This window comes from Manacus candei, unplaced genomic scaffold, assembly GCF_025592945.1.
Source record: "Manacus candei isolate 608988 ecotype Guabito, Panama unplaced genomic scaffold, ASM2559294v1 h1tg000060l, whole genome shotgun sequence".
In the NCBI taxonomy this organism is placed as follows: domain Eukaryota; kingdom Metazoa; phylum Chordata; class Aves; order Passeriformes; family Pipridae; genus Manacus; species Manacus candei.
Window position 1 is genome coordinate 4078210 of NW_026138108.1, and position 21786 is coordinate 4099995.

The following is a 21786-nucleotide window of genomic DNA, read 5'->3' on the forward strand; positions in this document are numbered from 1 at the left end:
CTGGGAACAAAGTTCAGCTGAGTGATGAATGTGATCTCTGGCAGAAAATGCTGAAAAGTTGGGGTGGGGGGTGGGTAGATCTAGCCCAGCTGTCCATTTCAAATATTGCTGGTTTCAAATTTAGCCTGCCATCTTCTCAACAGATTGTTTATGAGCACTTTTAAATCTGCACATGTAAGTGTTATTATAAGTATTTGGCAAGTGCAAGGGAGTTTGAATTAGATTGTGAAAACAGAATGCTTGTATATGTGCCAAAGCATCCCAAGGTGTACAGGCCCAAGGTGGTATGATTTAAGGGAACCCAAATTTTCAAATTTTTGTCTTTTTTTTTTTTTTTTTGGAACACATGCTCTGCCACTTTCAGGAATAACTGGAGTAAGTGTGTCCAGCTAAGTCCATTGTCTTCAGAGAATTAACCTAATTTGCTTATCACTGAAACTTCCCTGTTGCTTCCTCTGTGTAATTTTTGAGTCATTACCACTTTCTTCAGCATTATTACCAAGGTGTTGCATCCTGTCTTTGCTCTTCGTCAGAAGCCAAATAGCTGTGAACTCTGTATAGATATGAGGCATAGGACAGATACAAAGGAATGGGAAGAGACTCAAACAATGACACTTAAGAGGACTATTCTAAAGATGCACGGCCCACAACAACATCTTCAGAAACAATAAAGATGCCACCTTCCTCAAATTTAAAATGCCTTAATTTCTTTGCTCTTCCTGATCTCTGTGTGATAATACTGTGCTGGTGGGTGCATCTGCACTGCAGTATGCCACTTGTCCTAAAAATATAGGTTGTTTTGCAGTGACACAGGTAATTCAAGAAGAAGATTTCTATACTGCAGAAGTGATTGCCACTGTGTGGAAAAGGTGATGTGTTTTAGGGTAGGGAATGCATTTGGCTATGGTTTCCTATGGTGAAGCTGAAGAATTCATCATTAGAACTCATAAAGGCTCGGAAATAAATAGTGCAGGATCTGAGAAGTAATGTTTGAGGCATGGATTCATAAATAGCAAGACAGGCCTTGTATTACAGGCCCCATCTCTAGAGACCTAGAACTCAAAGATGGAATTTACTGATCATTGCTGGCTATCTTTGGTTTCAATTAGTAGTAAGAGTCCCATGGACTTTGAGATAAAGAGATAGGCCAATGCCAAGTACTTCTGAAAGTCTGACCAGACTGAATAATGTATTGGAAAACATAAGGAAGATGTGGAAAATGATTGTATTTGGCTCCAGAGCATATGCTGGATATGGCCAGAGATGTCTAAGTCCTCATTTTCTAAGTAGGTTTCAACAGTGTAGAGAAGGAATGACTTCGCTTATCCCCATCACCTGTTTTGAGATGCTCAAGAACCTATCTTTACAATGCTGTGTATAAACTTTGCTTGCCAAGAGATTTCTTGATCCTGATATTGATGTCGATAGTCTGCAAGATGTCATCAGCACCTCCAGCAATAAAGGACTGGTGTGTGATGGGAAGGATATGAGAAGAGCAGAGATAAAATAACTGAGGAACAAAATGTTCCTTCGTTGCTGTCTTTGATCTCTTAACTCCCAGCTGTGAGCGATCCTGGATGCTGATGGCAGCAATCGACTAATTTTCTGCAGCTTCTGTTGCTTGTACAAAACAGAAAAAGATGTTGTCTTCGCTGAGGGGAGTACAAGTCTTGCTGTAATGTCTTCTGTTGCAGGCTGAACCTGAGGAGAGGCAGGGAATGAATACAGGCAGCCTCAAGGCTGAGGAAAAATAGGCAATTTTATTTCCCCATCTCCTCTCTCTTGCTGCCTCTTGCTTTGTACTACAATTCCTACCTTATTACCCATTCTTTTGCATATTAGACTGCAGTGGAAAGCTCCCAGACAGTGTTGCTATCTTTGCTGTATCCCTGATGCGATGGAAGAAGTGACAGGCACCACAGACAAAGCTGTTGTGTCAGCGTTAGCATGATCTTCAAAGCTTGTGCCATTTGTCCAAACTGAGGTGCAGTAGGCAAAAGGAGGGAAAGGTTTACAGTAGCTGTTTAACTGTCCACCAATAGTTTACTCCTCACTTGGGACTGAGACTAAGCCCACAAAGATAATTTTGTTGTGTGAGTCACCAGAGAGCTGAGAGAACAGGCTTGGAGCCCATCTGCTGTTGGCTACATCCAAACAGGTAGCCAAGGGATGAAGTTGTTTGAGTGGTTACTGCTGATTTCCCATTTCTCAGCCCTGTCTTGCAAGATACAAAAAGACATGCTTGTGGTTGAGATGGATCTGCATTAAAAACTTATAATCCCACATATAGATCAATGGGCAGGGATGTTTGGAATGGAAGCGCTGGTTCATGTCATTACAGAGATACACCAGATATGGTCATATTGTAGAGACACACTGTGGGCAGAAGCACCTATTTTATGGACAAAGGAGACTAATTTCAGCATCACGGATAAGAATAAGTAGTTCTTGGGATCAGTGTCCCTAAGATGGGAAGTAGAAGTGCTGATGTAGAGCTGGTGCACATCAGGCAGGAGCTGCTGTTCATGCTGCAGGGTGACAGAAAGTGTTACTGACCTGCTGTGGTAGAAGAACTGGGCTGAAGGGTTGCTTGGGCACTGGCTTTACAGATTGGCAGAAAGTCAGCTGTTGATTCCTCTGCCTGCAGCTACCAGGCCTCCCCTCAGCGCTCCTTCTTTACTGCAAAGCAAAGTGCAAACATGAACTTTGTAAATCTGTGTTGCCCTTGCCCTTTTCACAGTTCCTAGATGTGCTCCATGCTGCTGTTTGTCTGGGACCATGTACCTCTGATAGGTGCAATTGTGATTCAACAGCATATTTTGGAAACCAAGGGGTGGGCTGTGGGTTGATTCAGTCTCTGTTTCTGCCACTGCCAGCTGTGAGGGACTATTGGTCTGGAGAATCCCTTCTAGATATAAACTGTTAGTATCTCACTGAGTTTATTAACTCAACTGAAAAGAGATCCTAATTGACAAATATATACAAATATCCCTCTAAAGAGTCAAGGGACACCCAAAAGGGAATGATAGGAGAATATAGTAGAATAACAAAAATCATATTATCTGTTTTCCTCTCTTTGAAATTAATGATGTTGTTAGGCTTGTTATGGAGAAGGGCAGGGCAGAGGTGGAGCCTGGCATTTTGCCTCCAATCTCAGAATAGCTGAGCTCCAGCTACTCTGCCCTCTCCTGGAGCATTTGTTACCTGCCTTATTTCTTAGGGAACCAGAGATGGCCACTAAGGAATGATATAGAGAAAGAAATAGCAGCAATGCCATTGATTGCTTCTGGCAGAATATTAGAGAAAGTGTAAAGGACATTTGTGTAAGATAATGCCAAAGAGCTAAATAAGGCCAGTGTGACTAATGGAGAAAAAGAGGAAGAGGGAGAAAGAGGCAGGCTGAAACACATAGGAAATGGTGGAGAGTTTATCCTTTGAAGCTTTTCCAAAACTGTGCTTTTAAATTTCTCTTCCTATTGATGGTGGACTCCCTTAAGGATCCAGTCCCTGGTACTGTTAGCATCACTTCACTGTCTCAGTCTCATTCCTAGATGCTCCTGAGAGTCCCTCTGCCTTATCGTATCCTCAACCAATGTTCTCAGAAGCTCCCCACTATATTTTTGGCAGAACATTATGCTGTGCTGTGCTATACTGCCTCCTTTGTGCTTGCCCATATTCCCTTAATGGGATTCAGCATCTCCTGCATTCTTCACACACAGTTTGTCTCCAGCATTCCAGCGTTGTGTTTGGTATTGCCCATATTAAATCTATGATGTCTCAAATAATACAAGAAGCTCTGCACCTGTGTTACTTGAAGCTGAACTCTCTGTACCCCTTAATTCTGCAGCTTATTTCTCCTCTGTGCGTAGTGACTGTTTTTCTGTAGCTTAGCATAGCAGTCCACAAAACACATTAAATGTTCAGGACTATACCTTCTATCTCCAGAAGAAGTAACTTCTACTGGGGCAAAATTAATTAGGAATTGCACTCCTTTCCTGCACTCCTACACAAGGAGTTTTTTAACATATATATCCCTGAAACAAGGTCCCCAAAAGTTTGTGGGTCCTTTGGGGAGGAAAAGTTGCAGATGAGTACTGCCTACAGCTTTGCTTGGGGGGACTAGACTTAAAGTTCTAAATCTGGAGTGAGCACTGTAGGTCTCACATAGTGTGGAAGGCTAATCACATGAGGGGGACTGAGTGTGCTGCTTTGGAGCAGTAGATACCAATGTTCACAGAGGCTGCTGATTGGAGGTGGTGGGTTTCTCATAAACACCAGGTTGGGTGGATGTAAGTTACTTCTTTCCAAAATAAAAGAAGAGAAATTAAATGAAGAGAGAGAAAAGAAAAGGGAAAAGATAAGAAAAGAAAAATCTGTGCACACATTCTGCTTCGAGTCATAGAAAGCACAGCATGCATTAACATTAAAAAGCAGGATAAGGAGGAAAAAAGAAAGGCAGGTCAAAGATCACGTTATTTCTCCTGAAGAACTGTTGGTGGCTGTTGGTTTGTGTCCTGTGTCCTGCACTACTGAGTGATGGCAGCCAGGATGTGGCACTCACTGAAGGTGACAGGAGGCACAGGGAGGCTATTTGCCTTCCAGTGTAAGGGGCCAATTCTGCTGACTGCTGGCAGAGACTTGCATGTCAGTCACTCGTTAGCTGTGTACCACCGGGCAGCAGATAATCTCAAGTGCTGAATGAATAAATCCATTCCTTGTCAGCTCCCATCAGTGTCTCTTGCATGAAGCCCTGATGCTTCTTAAAGAAGCATACGCTGTGGATAAGTCAAAGTGCCATATTTACTTGGTAGCTGATGGCAGAGCCCTGAGGAGCACTGCGGGTGGTAGCTACAGACTTAAACCGTGACATTCCTGGGTAGGATTTCCCATGGTTATATAACCTGTAGAATCCAAACTCTGTCACTTCAAGACCTTGGAATCTGTATGCCAGGCCAAGCCAGGCCAAGAATCCTGTTGTGGAGGCACGTTGGCACCAACAAAAGGGATTTCCAAGGAAATTATCACAGTATTTGTCCAGCCAACTTCATACTCTCAGACTTTATGCTAAATTTTGAAATCCAGTGGAGCTTTAGAGTTGCAGTTTTGAAGGGACTATGGAAAAATGCTGAAAGGCCTATGGAAAAAGACAAGTAGAAACTGACATCTGTTGAAATAGTAGTTTGTGGAAAATAAATTTCCTTCCTAAAGCTTCATGGTATAGAAGTCTGCACATGCAAATTTTAAAATCAAATATGCATCTCACTTGCTTCTGACACATACCTATTTTCATTTTTGTTTATGGGGAAATAAACATGCAAACAAAAATTGTGGTAGAATGAGCCCATAACAGAACTCTCAGTAAAATGGGGAATTGCTCAGCTTTCCAGTAATTTTGTCTGTTTGTTGTAAGTATTTTGTACAGCATTGTCTAGCTGTCTCTGATTCTATGGAGATTTAAGTCTAGTTCCCCCCCCCCCCCCCCATTTATCCACTTTTTGTAGAATCTTCTTGTAATTACTAGTACTTAGCAGAAAACCTGTATACATGTTAAAACATTTAATTAGTCAAAATTGTGTAAAAGAAGATTTCTTCCCAATACCACTTAATGATCATTAAAAGGTCTGATTCAAAGCCCACTTAAGTTAATTGATGTCCTTTGTTGTCTTCAATACATTTTGAATTTGGCTCAGTATATTCAGAAATGTGAGGTTAATGGCTACAATAGCAGCAAGAAATACTCTCCATAGATGCAAAACTTCCATGGCTCTCCATTTGCTTCCATAATGGCCTGCTGAAGAAGTTTTAGATAAATGTAATGAAAGGTCATTTTAAGTAAAAAGTCAGCCAGATTCAGAGCTGCAGAGGAAGATACTTTTATGTTTAATAATTTAAAACCTGATGTGTTTTCCACTTCTACTCTATTTATGCTTCCATTGAAATTAAGGATGCAATTGATACAATGTGGTATTGCTTAGATTTGGTAATGGCTTAGTCTGTTTGGAAGAATGATAACCCCAATGGCCCTGCAGGACATACAGGCCGTACGGCTTCTTGTTATATAAAACCATTTCAACTTTAATGCTGTTCTCTTCTGATTTCAGAAGTAGCCTATTTATTCTGTGATTATGGGCAAGAGTAAACAGATTCCCTAGATGGTCTTCACCAAAGCCAGGCGTTTTTCACCATTTTTAACTTTCAGTCCCACATACCGTGAAAGTATAAGTACCAAATTAATAAAATCCTAGGTCTTTTGCTGTGATATTTCTGTTATGGCAGGAACACAGAACTTTCGAAGAACCTAATATTAGTTTATTCCTATGTGATACCTTTGGGTTTGCCTCTTAAATGCGGGGAAGTATCAGGGTAATTTGCTTTCTGTGTTCTCATCATGGAAATGCAAATTACTGCACAGCAGGCCAGATGTTGAAGAAAGTAGGTGCTTTGGTACAAGGTTTCCATCCTGAGTTCTAGCCTGAGGAGTTAGTTGAGCAGACAAATCTCTGCGTCCTTTGGAGTTCATAATGAGTCTAGATAATTCTGAATTCAGAAAAAGTTCATGTCCCGGATGAGTTTCTAGTAACTGAGGGACAGCCATGCATTCTGAAAAGTGATTTATTAGTTACTTCAAAACAAAGTAGGGTCAACATTAGAGAGAGCTTGATATTCATAGGAAAACCTACCACTCCCACCATCCCTCCACCATTTTGCTCTGTGAGTAGGAAAAACAGCACAACACATTTGCAGCCTGCAGGGCTTTACTGCCCCTCGACACTTTTGCAGCTCCAGACTTGCTTCTCAGTGTTTTGAGCAATATGGGAGCTACTGGAGTCAGTGGAGAACAAGAGGGCTTTCTGGTGTGCTGCTGGTGAACTTCAGAGCTTCCAAGGAGAAATGTCATCTGCTGTCCCCCAGCTTTTTGCCTGTAGGTGTTCTTTGAGAAAAAGCTAATGCTTGTTGCATAGTGCTTGCCCAGGTTTGGTAGATAAAATACAGCCTAGTAATATGAGGCAGCTGTGAGCCTCGTTTTTCAAGCAGCACGTGGGTCATGAGTGACTCAATTGTTGTTGAGCAAATGAATGCAAGAAAAAAGGAAACTTTCTTCACTGAGACAAGCTATCAGCCTCCCTTGACCTGCCCTCCTTGTCTTCTGAGTTAGCACCCTGTGTGCTTTTGAGTCGAAAGGCAAGACAGCAGAGCGTTTGTCGCCAGTGAAAACTGTGCCAACGAGATGGGCTTAAACCAGAGAGATGTGATTTCCTCTGAGTGAGAATAAGAGTGAAGTAGAGATGGAGGAAAGGGATGCAAAGTATTGCATGTATCCCTCTAAGGGTCGCATTGCCCCCGTGTTGCACTTTGTCATTAGCTGAATCACTGGAGCATCCTGTCAAATCAGCCTCCTGCCTAGATTTTTAAAACCTCTAATTGGCACCTGCATGGTACCCACACGGCTACATGTTACCAATGCAACTCCATTTGCCCTGCACAACCTTTCACAGCTGTTTCCCCCAGTTTCAAGATGCAGTCAGTAACATACCATGGCATAAGGTAACCCTGGCTTTGGTTGGGACCCTGTGATGTGACCTGGCTTTTGTGCGACAGGAAAGCTTCACTTTATTCCTTTCCCTTTTATCCATTAAGCAAATGTTTTTCTCCATGTTTCCTGTTTATCACAAACTCTAAGCCTCTCTAGACAGGCTATTCTGAGCTTGTCCTGCTTTCTGATAATTGCATGTACATTAAAGCAAACACCCCTGCAGGGTTTCTCCACTCCCCTGTCCTTGCCAGCTCGGAGCTGGACAGCGTTCCATGGCTTGCAAGCACAGGGCTGCGCAAAAAAGGCATGCCAGGGGCTGGCAAAGCTCTGGGGAAGAAGGCAAAGCTGCTATTTCTGGCGTCTCTTATTTTGCCAGTGAGTTCAGATACCTGTCCTTTCCTAATGACATGATGGCTGCTAGATCCTCCTGCACCATGCATTGGTGACATCACTATTGAGATGTACAGTCCATGTCCAGCCATATCAATTTCTGGCTTCTCTGTGGGGATATGAAAAATGAACAAGATCCAGGAGAGTCACCCATCAGTAGTGGCTGCAGTAGTAATTTTGAGAAGGTGGTTTGTTGCATATTTCTGTGAACTGTTGTTTTTCTTTCAAAGGGAAAAGAGGCAGAACACTGCTATAAGATTTTTGAGGATGATCTTTACCAAATTGCTGTTTAGAGAGCTGAGAATCTCTAGATCTTAAAGTAATTACAAGTGTTACTATCTTGTGCCTCTACCTGGGGTAAAGTCCTGGACTACAAGAAGTACAGTAATGACACTTTTCCTTCATAAATGCCCTTCCACTGAAGGATTATACAAAGTCTTACTTGAGATGAGTAGATTAGTTTTGTCCTTGGTTTACAGATAGAAGAGGTAGCAGACTGAGGAAAGCTGACTGCTGCCTGCGCCAGAGTGATGCAACACACCACTGAACTGAATACACTGCAGTGAAATGCTGCCAGGCACATCAAGATAGATACTTCCTACCTCCCTGAGGTTGAAATCAAGACCTCCAAAACTGTATTTCCTCTCAGGATTTAGTTCCCAAGAAGTAAAAAATATGCACAGAACTTTTCACACTCGCACACTTAAAACGATGAAAGTAGAGAAACTCAGGTTATTTCTTTTTTAATTGTTTTCTAGAGTGAATCTGTAGGTAGTAAGTAGATATTTCCTTTCTACTCTGATTGTCTATTATTGAACATAGGCCATGCAGTGCTGTAGCCGAATCCCTTCGTCCAAGTGGTAGTCATAAGTCACTACCTGTTCTCATGCTTTAGGACAGTAACCAAGCAAGGACCCTGACTGGATGCTGCCATCCATCACTCACTTGGTGTGAACTTATGTTAACAGTGAACCAACCAAGAAGTTTTTCAGAAGTGAGTCACCAATGCAGTTAGACAGCCCATCGAATGGAATTTTATCTTACCTAGGCAGGATATCCTCCAGGAGGGAGAACATGGTTGGATGATCCTTTTCATAGCTAATGCAATGGTCACATTCCCCATGAAATACCTCGTCTTCCCCATCCAAAGGGAATTTTGTTGGAGTTCCAGTTTCTGAGCAGCTGCAGTACATGTTGCTAATGGTAAACCTCAGTACTATTGGAAGAATATTATGGGAGTGGGTGCTCCTTCTGTTTTGTTTTTCCTCATTTTTGAAGCAAATCCAACTTTTATCAGTTATAGTGTTGAACAAGCCCTGTGCAAATAACAGTGCATTATCTTGTAAGAGAGAAGAGTAACAGGTCTTTTGGAAGAGGAGACAAAAATGGAATAAACTAGCTACCCCCTGGGTTTCTGTTGGAATAGCTGTACAGTTGAAATCTACCCGACTTTTGTTTCCTGTTTTTATAAGTGGCTTTCATCAAAGTGCTGGTCATGAGTAAGTTAACGCCTACAGAGCTGTCACTGTCAAGTACTGTGTATCACTGAATTCATAGCAGTTCTGGCAGTGCTGAACTGTGTGCCTACGTGTTTAAATGCATTCCCCACTTCTCCGAAGGAGTTATTTCCAGAGATCCCAAGTGTGGAAGTGGATCTCTCAGATGACTTTTGACTCTGCAGAGGGGGGATAAGTATCTTTGAAAGACTTAGATTGGCACATGTACAAATAGCCTTTCCTCCATCCAGATACGTGAGGAAGGCTAAGGATGATATAGTGCAAGAGTTGCTTTTGCTGGTTTTATGCGGTGCTGTAGAGGAAGAGAGATCTAGGGTTGATAACCAGCATGCTGGGAAATCCTCCTCCTCTGCACAGTGCTGAAAACTACCACTTTTCTAATTTCCTGCAGAGTATCTTACTGACATTCAGGTAAAGTCTTTGTTCAGGCTTATAGCAGAGGATGTTCTCTCAGGAAGTTAAAGGACATCGAGAACTAAAGGTGTACTGGGGCAAGTTCCTGATTACTCATCTGATCCCTGCAAGGAAGATAGTAAGGAATGGTTTTGTAGTTTGCTTGTGTTTTGTTTGTTAATATAGCAGCTCCAGGGCAATCAGTTATTTGAAGGACTGGAAAAAACCCTACCTAGTTATCTTTGTTTGCTTCTTTAGGTCTTATCCCTGCCTTTGTGGATTCCTGGAAATTTGTTGTGCCCGACTGTGTTGTTGCAGAGTTTATTTCACTTATCTGAGGTCTCTGCAGTGCTACATGAACTCCCTTCAACTCAGCCTAGGTCAAATCAGAGTGGTTACAGTGGTTTCGAGCAGCAGAGCAATTTTGCCAGGAGCTTCGGAATTGCACTGACTCCATCTCTAAAGAATACCCTTAGCAGTCACAATAGGAATTTTGGGTGAGAACAAGGCTTGTACTAATTACAGGGACTTAGTCACAACTTGTTAACTCCGTGTTGAAGACATGCTCTTAGAAGTAGCCATACTTGGACAGACTGGGAATTAAGAGTAAGTACAGTCTTACGCTTAAGGCTCTGAACACTGGCATCTCCAGTAATCTGGCTTAATTTCTTGTAGTGCCTTGTACTTCTTATGTCACTTCTTATATTTCTTTCCCTTTCTGTGTCTCAGTTCTGCAGCTATAAATTCACATTCCTGTTTGTCTTCTCCCCTGCATACATGGCAAGTTCTTCAGGATGGGTATATTAGTTGAGTATGCAATACATAGTGCAGCATGGCTGTGGAAGGTCAGGAGAGCCCTACATGACATCTTAAGAGTTTCTGTGCTTTGAAAATATGTCATTGCCTTTGGATTGTGAGGCAGGAGCAGCCTTGAATGCTCATTTAACTCCCACAGCTAATTTTCTGTTGTAGATTTGGGACTTTTCCTTCAATCTTGAAATTTTGCTGGTTTCCTGTTCTGCAGGGCAGGGAGTGCTGAGACTGAATAAATTGAATTTTTCTTAAGTTACGTGAGTGCTAAATAAGATGCATTGTTACAATTTTCCATATCCTCTGCATATAAAGAGGAGTGGAAAATGAATAAATGAGAAGAAAATGTGTGATGATATCTAATGTACTCTGAGACCAAGCTTCTAACCTTCTCTGTTTCTTTTTCTTTCTTCCAGGTGGAGCGGGAAATAGCCATCCTGAAGTTGATAGAACATCCCCACGTTTTAAAGCTGCACGATGTTTACGAAAATAAAAAATATTTGTAGGTATTACTGGCTTTTGCCAGAGAAAGGGGAAGGGAAGGAGGAAGGAAGGGAGGGAGATCAGGGGTTTGGAACTTGGTAACATTTCTGGAAGAATGGAACAGGTGTGTTTTCACCCTCTGCTGGTGTCTGTTTGATATTTGGTACTTGGATGAGGAACGAACACTCATTACTTCCCTGTTTTTTTCTCATTTTCTCTGTACTTTCATAGAATCATTAAGATTGGAAAATATATCTAACATCATCATCCAACCATTAACCTGGTGCCACCATACTCACCACTAAACCATGTCCCTGGATGCCAGGTCCACATGTTTTTTGAACATTTCCAGGGATGATGATTCCACCATTTCCCTGGACAACCTGTTTCAATGCCTGACCATTCTTTCAGTGAAGAAATTTTTCCTGATATCCAATCCAAACCTCCCTTGGTGCAACTTAAGGCCATTTCCCCTCATCCTGTCACTTGTTAACTGGGACAAGAGACCAACCTGTCTACAGCCTCCTTTCAGGTAGTTGTAGGGAGTGATAAGGTCACCCCTGAGCATCCTTCTCTCCAGGCTAAACAGCCCCAACTCCCTCAACCACTTCTCATAAGACTTGTGCTCCAGACCCTTCATCAACTCTGTTGTCCCTCTGTGGACGTGCTCCAGCACCTCAGTGTCTTCTTTGGAGTGAGCCTTTACTTATATGCTGTTTCTTTTTTTATTTAAAATGGAGGAGAGAGGACAAACCAATATTTTCTATCAAACAGCAAAAGAGGAGAAAGGTTTGTACATGTAAGATCTGGAACCATTTTGAATCAAAGCTGTAATAGTCTTACAGTGTGTAATTTGGATAACCTCCTTTGCCTAACAGTTTTCATTGAAACCCTCAACTCTCATTAAAAGTGTTTTAAATTTTCCCCATCAATAACAGTTTTTGTTTTGAAGGGCCAGTGAAATCTCCTGATGGTTCAGTAGTAACAGCTATGTAGCAAAGCTTTTTTTTTTTTTAAGATTTTTTTCTCCCCAAATCATTACCAGTGGTAGACAGGGATGTTGTCCACAGACAAGCATTTTAGCTTGATTTAGGGCACTAGATATGTTGGATCTGTTGTCAAACAAACAGGCCACATTAATCTTGGTACAACAGGAAAAAAAAATCAATGTTCTCCAAACGGAAAATGGTGACCCAGTAGGGAACTTAGTGTTATTTTCAGCTTTTTAACAGGTTATTACAAGTAGAAGAGAGTGGTTAAAGGAAGGTTAAACAGTTTTTAAAAGCCACTATCCATTGGTGACTTCTTTTTAATGTCACAACACAAGAAGGGAATGACTGTTTATCTAAAGAAAGTGTGTTGAATGGAAGTAACAGTCCCTTATGGACTATTCAGCCAGTCTTGTTACTGGAGCAATGAATTACTGTTCTGAGAAGTGAGACCTCTTTGCCTAAGGGTTAGGTTAGTAGAGCAGGCAGTAATTTCTTTTGGATTCCCCACATTCCTTTGGGGCAGAGCCTGCCATCCACAGTGAAATGCAGTTGCCAGAAAGAGCTTGTGCAGGCACTGGGTGGAAGCTGGCTCAGGTGTTCTCAGAGCTGCATGCTCAGTGCTCTGTCCTCAGTGGCATAAATGGTCATGGCTCCATGAAGCCCAGTTTACCCCAGCTGAGGACAGAGGCCCAGATCTAACACAGCCTTTTCTGTGTGCAGAATGGTAGCAGTGGAATATCAGGCTTTACAGGGAGTAAGTTTTCCTTTAATCCTGAAAAGAGAGGCACTGTTGGTGAAAGTACATTCCTCTGTATTCTGGTTTAACGGGGGCGGGGGGGGGTAGGATGAGGCCCAAGGCTTTCTTTTGATTAAGATAGAGAAAATATTCCTCTTTGTGATCTTTATTTGTTTCTATGTTGTGTAATCCTAGGTATGCACACACTTAACATAAACATAGCGTAGAGCTGATGTGTTCCAGATAGGTGTGGTATACTTTAGCAGCAGTGACAATGTATGAATACAAGCAGGAGAAGGGCCATGAGGGGATGTGTTTTAAAGCTGCTGAAGCTTTATTAATGCTCTAGATGCCTGTGCAACCAGCAGCTGAACTGACCTCTCCTTCTTTACTCCAAAAGACTTGGGGGCTGTTCTACTCCTTGTGAAAGATATCTAGTGCTCAGAACAGTGGGGATGGTGTTACACCATTATTTCCAAAAAAAATACTGCATTTCTTGGCAGGAAAATATCTTCCTGATGAAGATCACCTTGAAAAGAAAAGCATCCCATATCTTTAAGCTGTATCTGGATATCCTGGCTTCTAAAAATGTTGGGCTCCAAAGCATGCTTTCCCAGTGACCATTTAGCCTTTAACAATCACTAAGTCTGCTTTGTGCTGTAGCTCCTTTACCTGTAAGATTAAGCTGTCTGAATCCCCCTGAAAAGACACCCTCTGCTGAAAGACACTGATTCTGAAAGAACCAATGACTGTTAATTATGTTTCGTTTTTTATTAGTCACTATTTTAAAGAAAGGGCACAATGCAGAGCTCCTTGCCAAGCTTCCATGTTCAGAATTAGAAACAACTGTGGCCTTGGATAAATCTGAGACGTGGAAGAGAGTGCCTATGGAGGGGTGAGGTATTACAAGTGTGTGGGGGCCGAGAAGTGTGTGTGCATGTACTTTCCCAAGTAATAGACATGGTGACCTCTGGTTATCACCAGCATCAAAAAAGGGATTGCTCTCTGGTGGTGGCAGCACCTTTCCATCATGCATGCCATCTCAGCAGTAACAGCAGTGGCATGGTTTCAGAGGAGCTCATGAATTATGGGTGATATTTCAGAAGCCAGAGACTAATCACAATGCAGCGCTGGGGAGTATTTCCTCGATAAATTTTAATTTCACAAATCATGTTTGACTTTTAGTTTATGATTTAATTTGTGACAAGGGGCTTTGGTTGAGTAGATTCCTAATGCAACCATGAATCAAATCCTTTTTCCACAGTTTATTTAACACTGAAAATGAGTTTTAAAAAATAATAATAAAAATCTGTTAGCATATGTGTGTTAGCCAAGCAGTCTTTCTCTGTTTGTTTTAGTCGGGTTCTTTTTGCCAAGGTGGTTGGAGAGATGGAGAAAGCTATGAGATCTAAGATTTAATGCTCTAAATGCTCTTTATCCAGCATTTTGAGTTATCTTATTTAGTAAGACTGTGGACTATAGATCTAGGAGCGTGGGGGAAAACATGGTTGCACTGAGGCTCTCTGTAAGTGTACTGATATACCACCTCAGATATACATTTTGTTGGCCAAACGAGCAGTATTACTGACAGGTGAATTATTTTGTGTTTGTTGTACGATGACGCTGATGGCCTTCAAGCAAGGTTGGGAGTCCACAGTAATAGATAATTTAGAAATAACCATAGACAATCAATGCCTCCCTCTTTCCCATCATATAATGTTAATAGACAAAACATCCAGGAAGGGGGCTCGTCCTCCAATTTTAAATATCAAGAATGAGTCAAAGTGGCCTGGTACAGGACATGATCAGTGAGCTACCAAAATTTGTGTGTGTACCAGTCATTTTGAGTAATGAAGTTCAGACAGTCAGGAATTTTAGGGTAATGTAAATCATGGAATCATCACAGAACGGGTTTGTTTGGAAGGGACCTTAAATCATCTAGTTCCAACCTGCCTGCCATGGGCAGGTACACCTTTGATTAGATCAGGTTACTCAGAGCCCCATTCAACCTGACCTTGGACACTTCCAGGAATGGGGCATGTACTAATGAACTAAGGGACTGAGCAAGTCAGTAACAAAGTTTCTGTGTGTTCTGTAATGCCTATCATCAGAGGGGACACACTCCTTTGGTCACATGGTTTCTGCGTTGCATATGAACTGTGTGAACCTGGGTGATGGTCCTATTTTCTCTGTGCTGTGCATAGAAAAGGTCTTTCCTGAACTGATCCTACACAGTGTTTGTGTAGCGACTGGAGAGGAAGGTGGAGTTCGTACACTGTTAGCAGCACTACCACTGTGAATGAATGAGCAGGAGATTCTCATTAGCAGACTTGTTGAGGATTAAAGAAGAGGAAACATGCAAAGCCCAGTCCTTCATGAAAGGACTGGCTCGGATGTTTTCTAGGAAGAAATCTTATGCTTTATTCTTAAATCTCTGTTATATATATTTACTGCATTTCATTTACTGTGTTTTATGCAGTACAGTTAGCTTTTGTTTTGATCATAGAAAAGCAATTGTCCCACTGTTGGAGGAGCTGTTAGCATAGCAAACTAAGTGCTGTCATACAGTCCACAGTAGATGGAACTTGCCATTCCAAAGGGGATAAAGCTAACTGATACAGTTCTATTGCAGAACCCCCAACAGAGGTGGCATTATCTGTTTTGAACTCATTTGATTAGCTATTTAGTTTAAATTGCCAGAGGTTTGGTGGGGAGCAGAAATAAAATAGAAAAATACCATACTAGGACCACTCCATGTTTTCTTTCGGATGTTTATACTGATATTTCTCTATTGCCTTTCCATCCATGTTTATATATCTATATCTCTATCTAGCTATATATATATCTCTGTAAATTTCTGTTTCTGGGTGCATACAGATATTTGTGTGTAGATTTATACTGATTAATTTTGAAATCTTCACATCTAAGATTTCAAATTTTCAAATTTTTTGGCAGCGTTTATTTTAAATCTCTATCTTGTCCAGCTTGATCAGCATTTTAAGCAAGAATCTGTTTTGAGAGAAGGAGTGGATGCCAGGCTGTTGTTCTCTGAAGCGTACCATGCATTCATCAGCACCTTTTCCAAGTAGAAGTACCTTTCTCATCATTCAGTAGTACAATGCTATCGCTGGGCAAGGGCCCAAGCCTCACTGCAATGTACACAACACACCACCTCCTGATTACAGAGGTGAAGGTGCATCACAGTGAACCAGATAATAAAATTAAGACGTCCTCCTGCCCACACACAACTTAAGTTTCTGGCTTATACAAGATCAGCTGACAGCAGGAGTTGAAGACGTACAACTCTGGTGGAGTCTGCAGAGGCCTTTGTGCTGCCAGTCCTCTCCTGCAGGGTTTTCCTGTAATTCTGTTTATTTTTGTTGAACTAACTGTGAGGTGCCAGAGGATGCAAGAAAGAGGAAAAAAGAGGCACTATGTGTTCTTCTGTTAGTGGTAGGCAAAGACTTTGACATTCAATCAATCTGCAGGGAAACCTATCTGAAGGCAGAATGAGGGTTCAGAAAGTTGGAGTGGCTCCAAGGGTCCCGCTCTGAAAATAAATTTTGTGGTAGGTATGCTTCTTGGTGGTCAGGCTGTGGGGCGTCAGGTGCTGTGAATACAGGGAAAGAAAACAAAGCAGGATTGGAAGGCAAAATGTCATTCTATCTCAGCCTTGATTAGAACAAAGAGAAATATTAGTAACCAGCTACTTTGACTCCTTGTCTTGTGCTCTTGACATGTTTTAGTACTGTCTGGAACTACAAGCATGTCTGGTCAAAGGAAAGCCAGTCAGCAGTAGGAGTGGAGCCAGCGCACGTGAAGTTTTGAGTTCAGGGTGGGCTGGACAAGGAGCTGGATAGAAGCCAGGAAGGGGAGCGGGTGCTGCAACAAGGACAGGTGTCAGCATTTACAGGAGGGATGCCAGCCTGGCTTGCACTGGGGTGGTGATGATTAATGCTGCACCCTGTGCAATGCAGTCTTAATAAGCTCTACCCAAAAGCCTGACTTTATCTTCTGCTCACTGCCTGATGTGCTTGGATACCTTCTAGGCCATGATGGCTGGGCTTGGGAGAAAACAGGCCCATGTGACATGAGCAACAGGAGATGGAGCTTGAGAATAACAGTGTATTCAAATGCCTAACTTCTCTTTTAGAATTTGGTAGGCAGAGTTATGTGTCTCTGGGCCCTAGTTGTAACAGCAAAGGCCACTTAGCTCTGAAGAAGAAAACTCCAAAGTATACAGTCACTAGCAGAATTGCAGCAGTGACCTGATGGGTGTTGTCTCAGCTCTTCCCGACCTGTGCTGAGGATCTCTCTGGCTAGATCCATTCCATATCGTGTGCCAGATAGGATGGCTGCTGCAGTACTTTGGCGCACGTGACTACACACCATGAAGGCGCTACTCAAAACACTTTTCAACCCAAACAAATCAAAGATACAGAATGCAACTGTGTAGTCTTCTACTACCTCTTTTCCCCAAAAGCCACAACCTGTTCGTGTCCAAATGTAATGAACAATCAAATATAATCTCCATTCAAACATGGAACCTAGAGTTAAAATTGTCTTTTAGAAAAAAAGAGATATAATGCATGCACATTTTCTTGCAGGCAAGGAAAAAAAATAAAAAAACATAGAGCTTGTGGCCCAGTGCCAAATTAGGGTTTAAAAATTCATGCCTGCCATAAGAATTTATATAACTTCTGAATAATTTATAGACTGTGCCAATAACAAGGGGCTTAATATCTGATAGAGGTTATTTAATCAATAGAAAACAGTGCAGAGAAAAAGCTGTCAAAGAACTACAGAGTGTGTCAGCCTGGGCTGGGCAACTTTTAACCTCTTCTGTGTTACGCATATGTTCAGTCATATATATATGTATGGAAGGACATTTTGCAAGTAGGGTGGTAGCATGGAAGAGGAATCACCAGTTTTTTTTTCTTCTAGAGGCTTTTCTTTGTCAGTCTGCTATTTCCAATAGATCCCTTGCTGATGCACCAGAGCTTTGAAATGTAGTGAGCTTCTCAGCAGGCGTGGTCATTTTATCGTATGTCTTACCCATAGGCGTCACAAAATGCTAAACTCTTGAGTGCAGAGGAAGCAAACAGGGATTCTGCCGGTGTTTTTTATGTATTTGTGTGTGTGTCTTTCTGTATAACTGCATCTGGGTTTTACATCTTGCTGGAGTGCACACCTGAAGTTGTGCATCTTAAAAACTAGTTAGTGCCAAATGAATATTTAATCTAATTCTGGCACAGTAAGAGTTCTAGGACATCACCCAGTGGTGCTTGATGGTACCCAGTGGTACATTCAGACTCATGAAGAAGAACCTACTTGTTTAGGTTTAAGCAAGGCTGTGCATTATATGTAAATGTCACACCATTTAATAAAAAATAAATTATTAACTGGTTCCCCACTACACCCCTAATTGCAAGCACTCATAAATAAACCTTCTCTTGCCTGACCAAACCAAGAAGCTCTGTGAATTGGCTACCATTCCTAGAGCATCAGAGAATGTTTCTTGGTAGTCTGTCTTTTGTTGTATTTATAATGCTTACTTGAAATAGTTTGTGTTTCAACATGAGCTTTCATCTAGAGATCTCTCTCCATTTAACACTTTTATAATAATAAATACATTTGTATTGCCCCAGAGGACCTAATTGTTGTAGCTGTGAATGTCTTGTAAATTGTCCTGAGAAAACAAGAGCTGCTTACCCACACAGCGATGGGCTGCTTCAGGCAATCCATCTGGCAAGAATTTTAGTATTTAACACCATTTTTGCTAATGGCTAAGAGACAGCTTTTCATTCTTTACAGATCTGGTGTGTTGGTTATTTTGCCAGGAATATCTGGTAGTGCATGGTCCTGGCGTTCTCTGTGCCAGTTAGTCTTTCTTTAACAGCATTTTTCCAGGCATTGCTCAGAGCCAGCCCGTTCCTTTAGTTACAGTTCTGACTTGTAGGTAGCATGTAGCTGCCTTGCCTCAGTGAGGGCTCTGTGACTTATTCTTTAAAGCTCCCTAGGGCTTGGGCAAAGGTACCTTTTAACAAGTTGTAGCATAGTCCACCAGGTGGAAAGGAGAAATAATAACAAAAAGTGTCTTTTTTGCTGTTTTAAGTGATGTCTTCATAATAGTGTAGAGCAACAGTACTGCTCATTGAGAAGTCCTTGCTGTGCTGGCACTGGACAAGAATGGGACAAATCCAGCTTACAATCCAAAACACAAATCAGCTGTTTTGAAGGGAAAGTCCAAGCTGCTGTCAAATGTCACAGCATAGAACAGTCTTCAGGAAGGAGCTGAAGAAAAACAATGATGTAGCTCTGTCATTAACAGTGATTCTCTTCCAAGTGTCAAGGGAATGTTATGAGAGCACAGAATTGTTTGCCTGGATATTTGAGAAGTGGATGATAGAACTTGGCTTTGAAGGCTGGTCAGGGACAGAACTCAACCACAAAGGCCAAGGAAGAGATTCTAAATTGCTTACAGAAGGGGCTACAAGAAATGAAGGAAGCTAGTTCATGTTAGATGAAGAATAAAAAAAGGAGGATGATGGAGGCATGGAAGGAGTGGTCAAAGTGGCTAAGAAAATGATATTTCTGTGATGGTCTAATATCTATTTTGCATCACCAAAAGTGGAGCCAGAATGTGTTTATCAAAGATATAATGATGAATTAATTCAGATTCAAGATATCTAGCTAAAATTAGACATGAAAGTTTATCTATCTGGATGGATAGGAAAACCCTTATCTTAGAGGTATAATAAAGAAAACATATAAAAGATGCCAGTACAGCCAAGGCATAGGGACCTGAAGAAAGCCTGAGTCAAAGTTAACACCCACCCTAAAAGCCTTCTTTACTGTTTTGGTTTCTGAAAGAGTAAATGGAATGAACTAAAAAGAAACAAAAGAGCCTAGGATTATTCTAAACTTGCATATCTCTGATATGATATGTAGTGGGTCATTTGAGGTTAGGAATTCAGAATCTTTCATTGAGGAGGTGGTAATGATGGGATGCAGATGGAGAAATGACAAGGGGAATAGATAGAATGCTGCTGGATGCAATCTCTCTGTTCTTCTCCAATCAACAAAATTATTCTTGTATTTAATATTCAGCTTCTTTGTTTTTAAAGACCAAACTCATGTCTCCTTCAGGCTCTGAAACTTAATCGGAGATTTTTAGTTTCATGTCTTGGCTTGTAGCAGGGACATAAGATACTGATATAAGACGTGGACCTCGGTGTCTTTATGAAAGCAAGCTGTGGCCTGTGAAAATATTTGCGACCTCATAAAGAATATATCTAGTGAGGAAAAGTAATCGAGAATTTATTTTTAGCATGCACTTGGTTTCATATTGAGTTGCAGAACCCTGATGTTTTCTGGCTTTTCCAGTGTCGTAGCAAGCAGGGGGGAAATTGGTGGTGGGTACAGCATGGAGTAGAAGGCACAAGGGACCACAGCTGCTAATCTCAGCTCTGATACTGGGCGACTGTAACTCTGGACAAGTCACTTTGCTTCACAGTTCCCTATCAGTAAAGAACAGGAGGTTAATGCTTGTTAATACTTACTTCTCTCATGCGAAATGCAAGGATTAGAAGAGCTGGTGTGTGTCCAGAGCATCCAACATGTGAGACCTAAGTGCTTTTACAGCATCATTTGTCCTAATATAGGTCCTCCCTGTATTATCCCAGCATGTAGTGTGCATGCCGCCAGCCAGAGGCTGAGTCTTTCCTTTCCTTGAACCTCCTTGCAATGGCTCTTACAGAGTGGGTTTTCTTATGTTTTCACAATGGGAGGACTGATGCTGTCAATCTTACATAGATAGGATTAAAAAAAAAATAAATAAAAGCTTCATTCACCAATAAGTTGCTTTTCATCTCTAAAGGTAATAGGAGAGTAGTTCTGGTTACTGTTCCAGGATTTTTAGAATTTGCTTGCTTGCTTAGAATAAATGGGAAAAGTAGTACTATAGTGAAATGAGAACCTGTCATATCTGGGGAAGATAAAAGGGAAAGGAAACTCAGGAAAATGCTTCTTAGTGTTTTTCACCCCTAGATCCTCCAAGAGCTGGCATTGGCATACTTCGAATCCTATAGCACTTTGCTAAAGTAAAGGATTTTAGACACTGATGTGAGCTCAGGAGATCTGGATTCTTTTCTGTGCCATGGATTCAGGAAAGATGTAGTGTCTGTATGCCTTATTTTCCAACCTCTGGAATAATGTTCTTTCCCTTGCTTTTTCTGTGTGGCTTTTCGGAGTGTTTATTCTCTTCTTCTGTGGAGTCACTTAGGCACACTCACACATACACAGATGGATACATACGGATATACAACACTTAGTGGGGTTTGTGTAAGCTGTGCAGTGATAGTTAGAACTGGTGCAACACTTGGAAATGTTTAAACCCCTTTTGCTGTCCTGTTTGGAAATAACAAGTGTACTACTACTGTGCCATGAATTGTGCCAGCAGAACATTGGCTTGCACAGAGATGGAGGCACGTGCTGAATTATGCCCTTGTTTAATGGAAAATCTCCTAGTTGGGGGCTATCCTAAAAAACCCATGTCATACTAGCGGGGACAGGGTTGGCGGGTGACCTGCTGCAAATCTGAACTCAGGAATCCTTGCTGCGACATAGCCACGTAGTACTTGTGGAGTGATTCCTGCAGCATTTATATCTTGCACTCATCCACTGGGGAATGTGTTTGTCGTCCTTCTCACTCATGTCACGTTGGGGGCTTTGTCAGATCAGAATACATCGTCGCTGTGCTTCTCTGTGTCCCTTGAGTTGTCATAGGCACAAATCTTTTTCAAATGCTCTCCCCTGTTCATTTCCATTATTATATCTAGTACTTCTAGGTGGCAAGCAAAAAATGAATAACCTTGTAAATGCTCCCTGTCTTTCAATTTGTTTTATTTTTCATACAACGTGTCAGTGCAT

At 41.6% G+C, this 21786-nt stretch overlaps 1 protein-coding gene across 16 annotated transcripts in view; it reads left to right on the forward strand.

The window, feature by feature from the left end:
• BRSK2 (BR serine/threonine kinase 2) overlaps positions 1–21786 on the forward strand; it is a 316315-nt gene that overhangs the window by 197198 nt on the left and 97331 nt on the right. For all 16 annotated transcript variants that reach the window (XM_051804062.1, XM_051804054.1, XM_051804059.1 and 13 more), the window contains exon 3: positions 11061–11146. In XM_051804062.1, coding sequence (XP_051660022.1) covers positions 11061–11146 — 86 coding nt within the window. The remainder of the gene's footprint in view (positions 1–11060; positions 11147–21786) is intronic.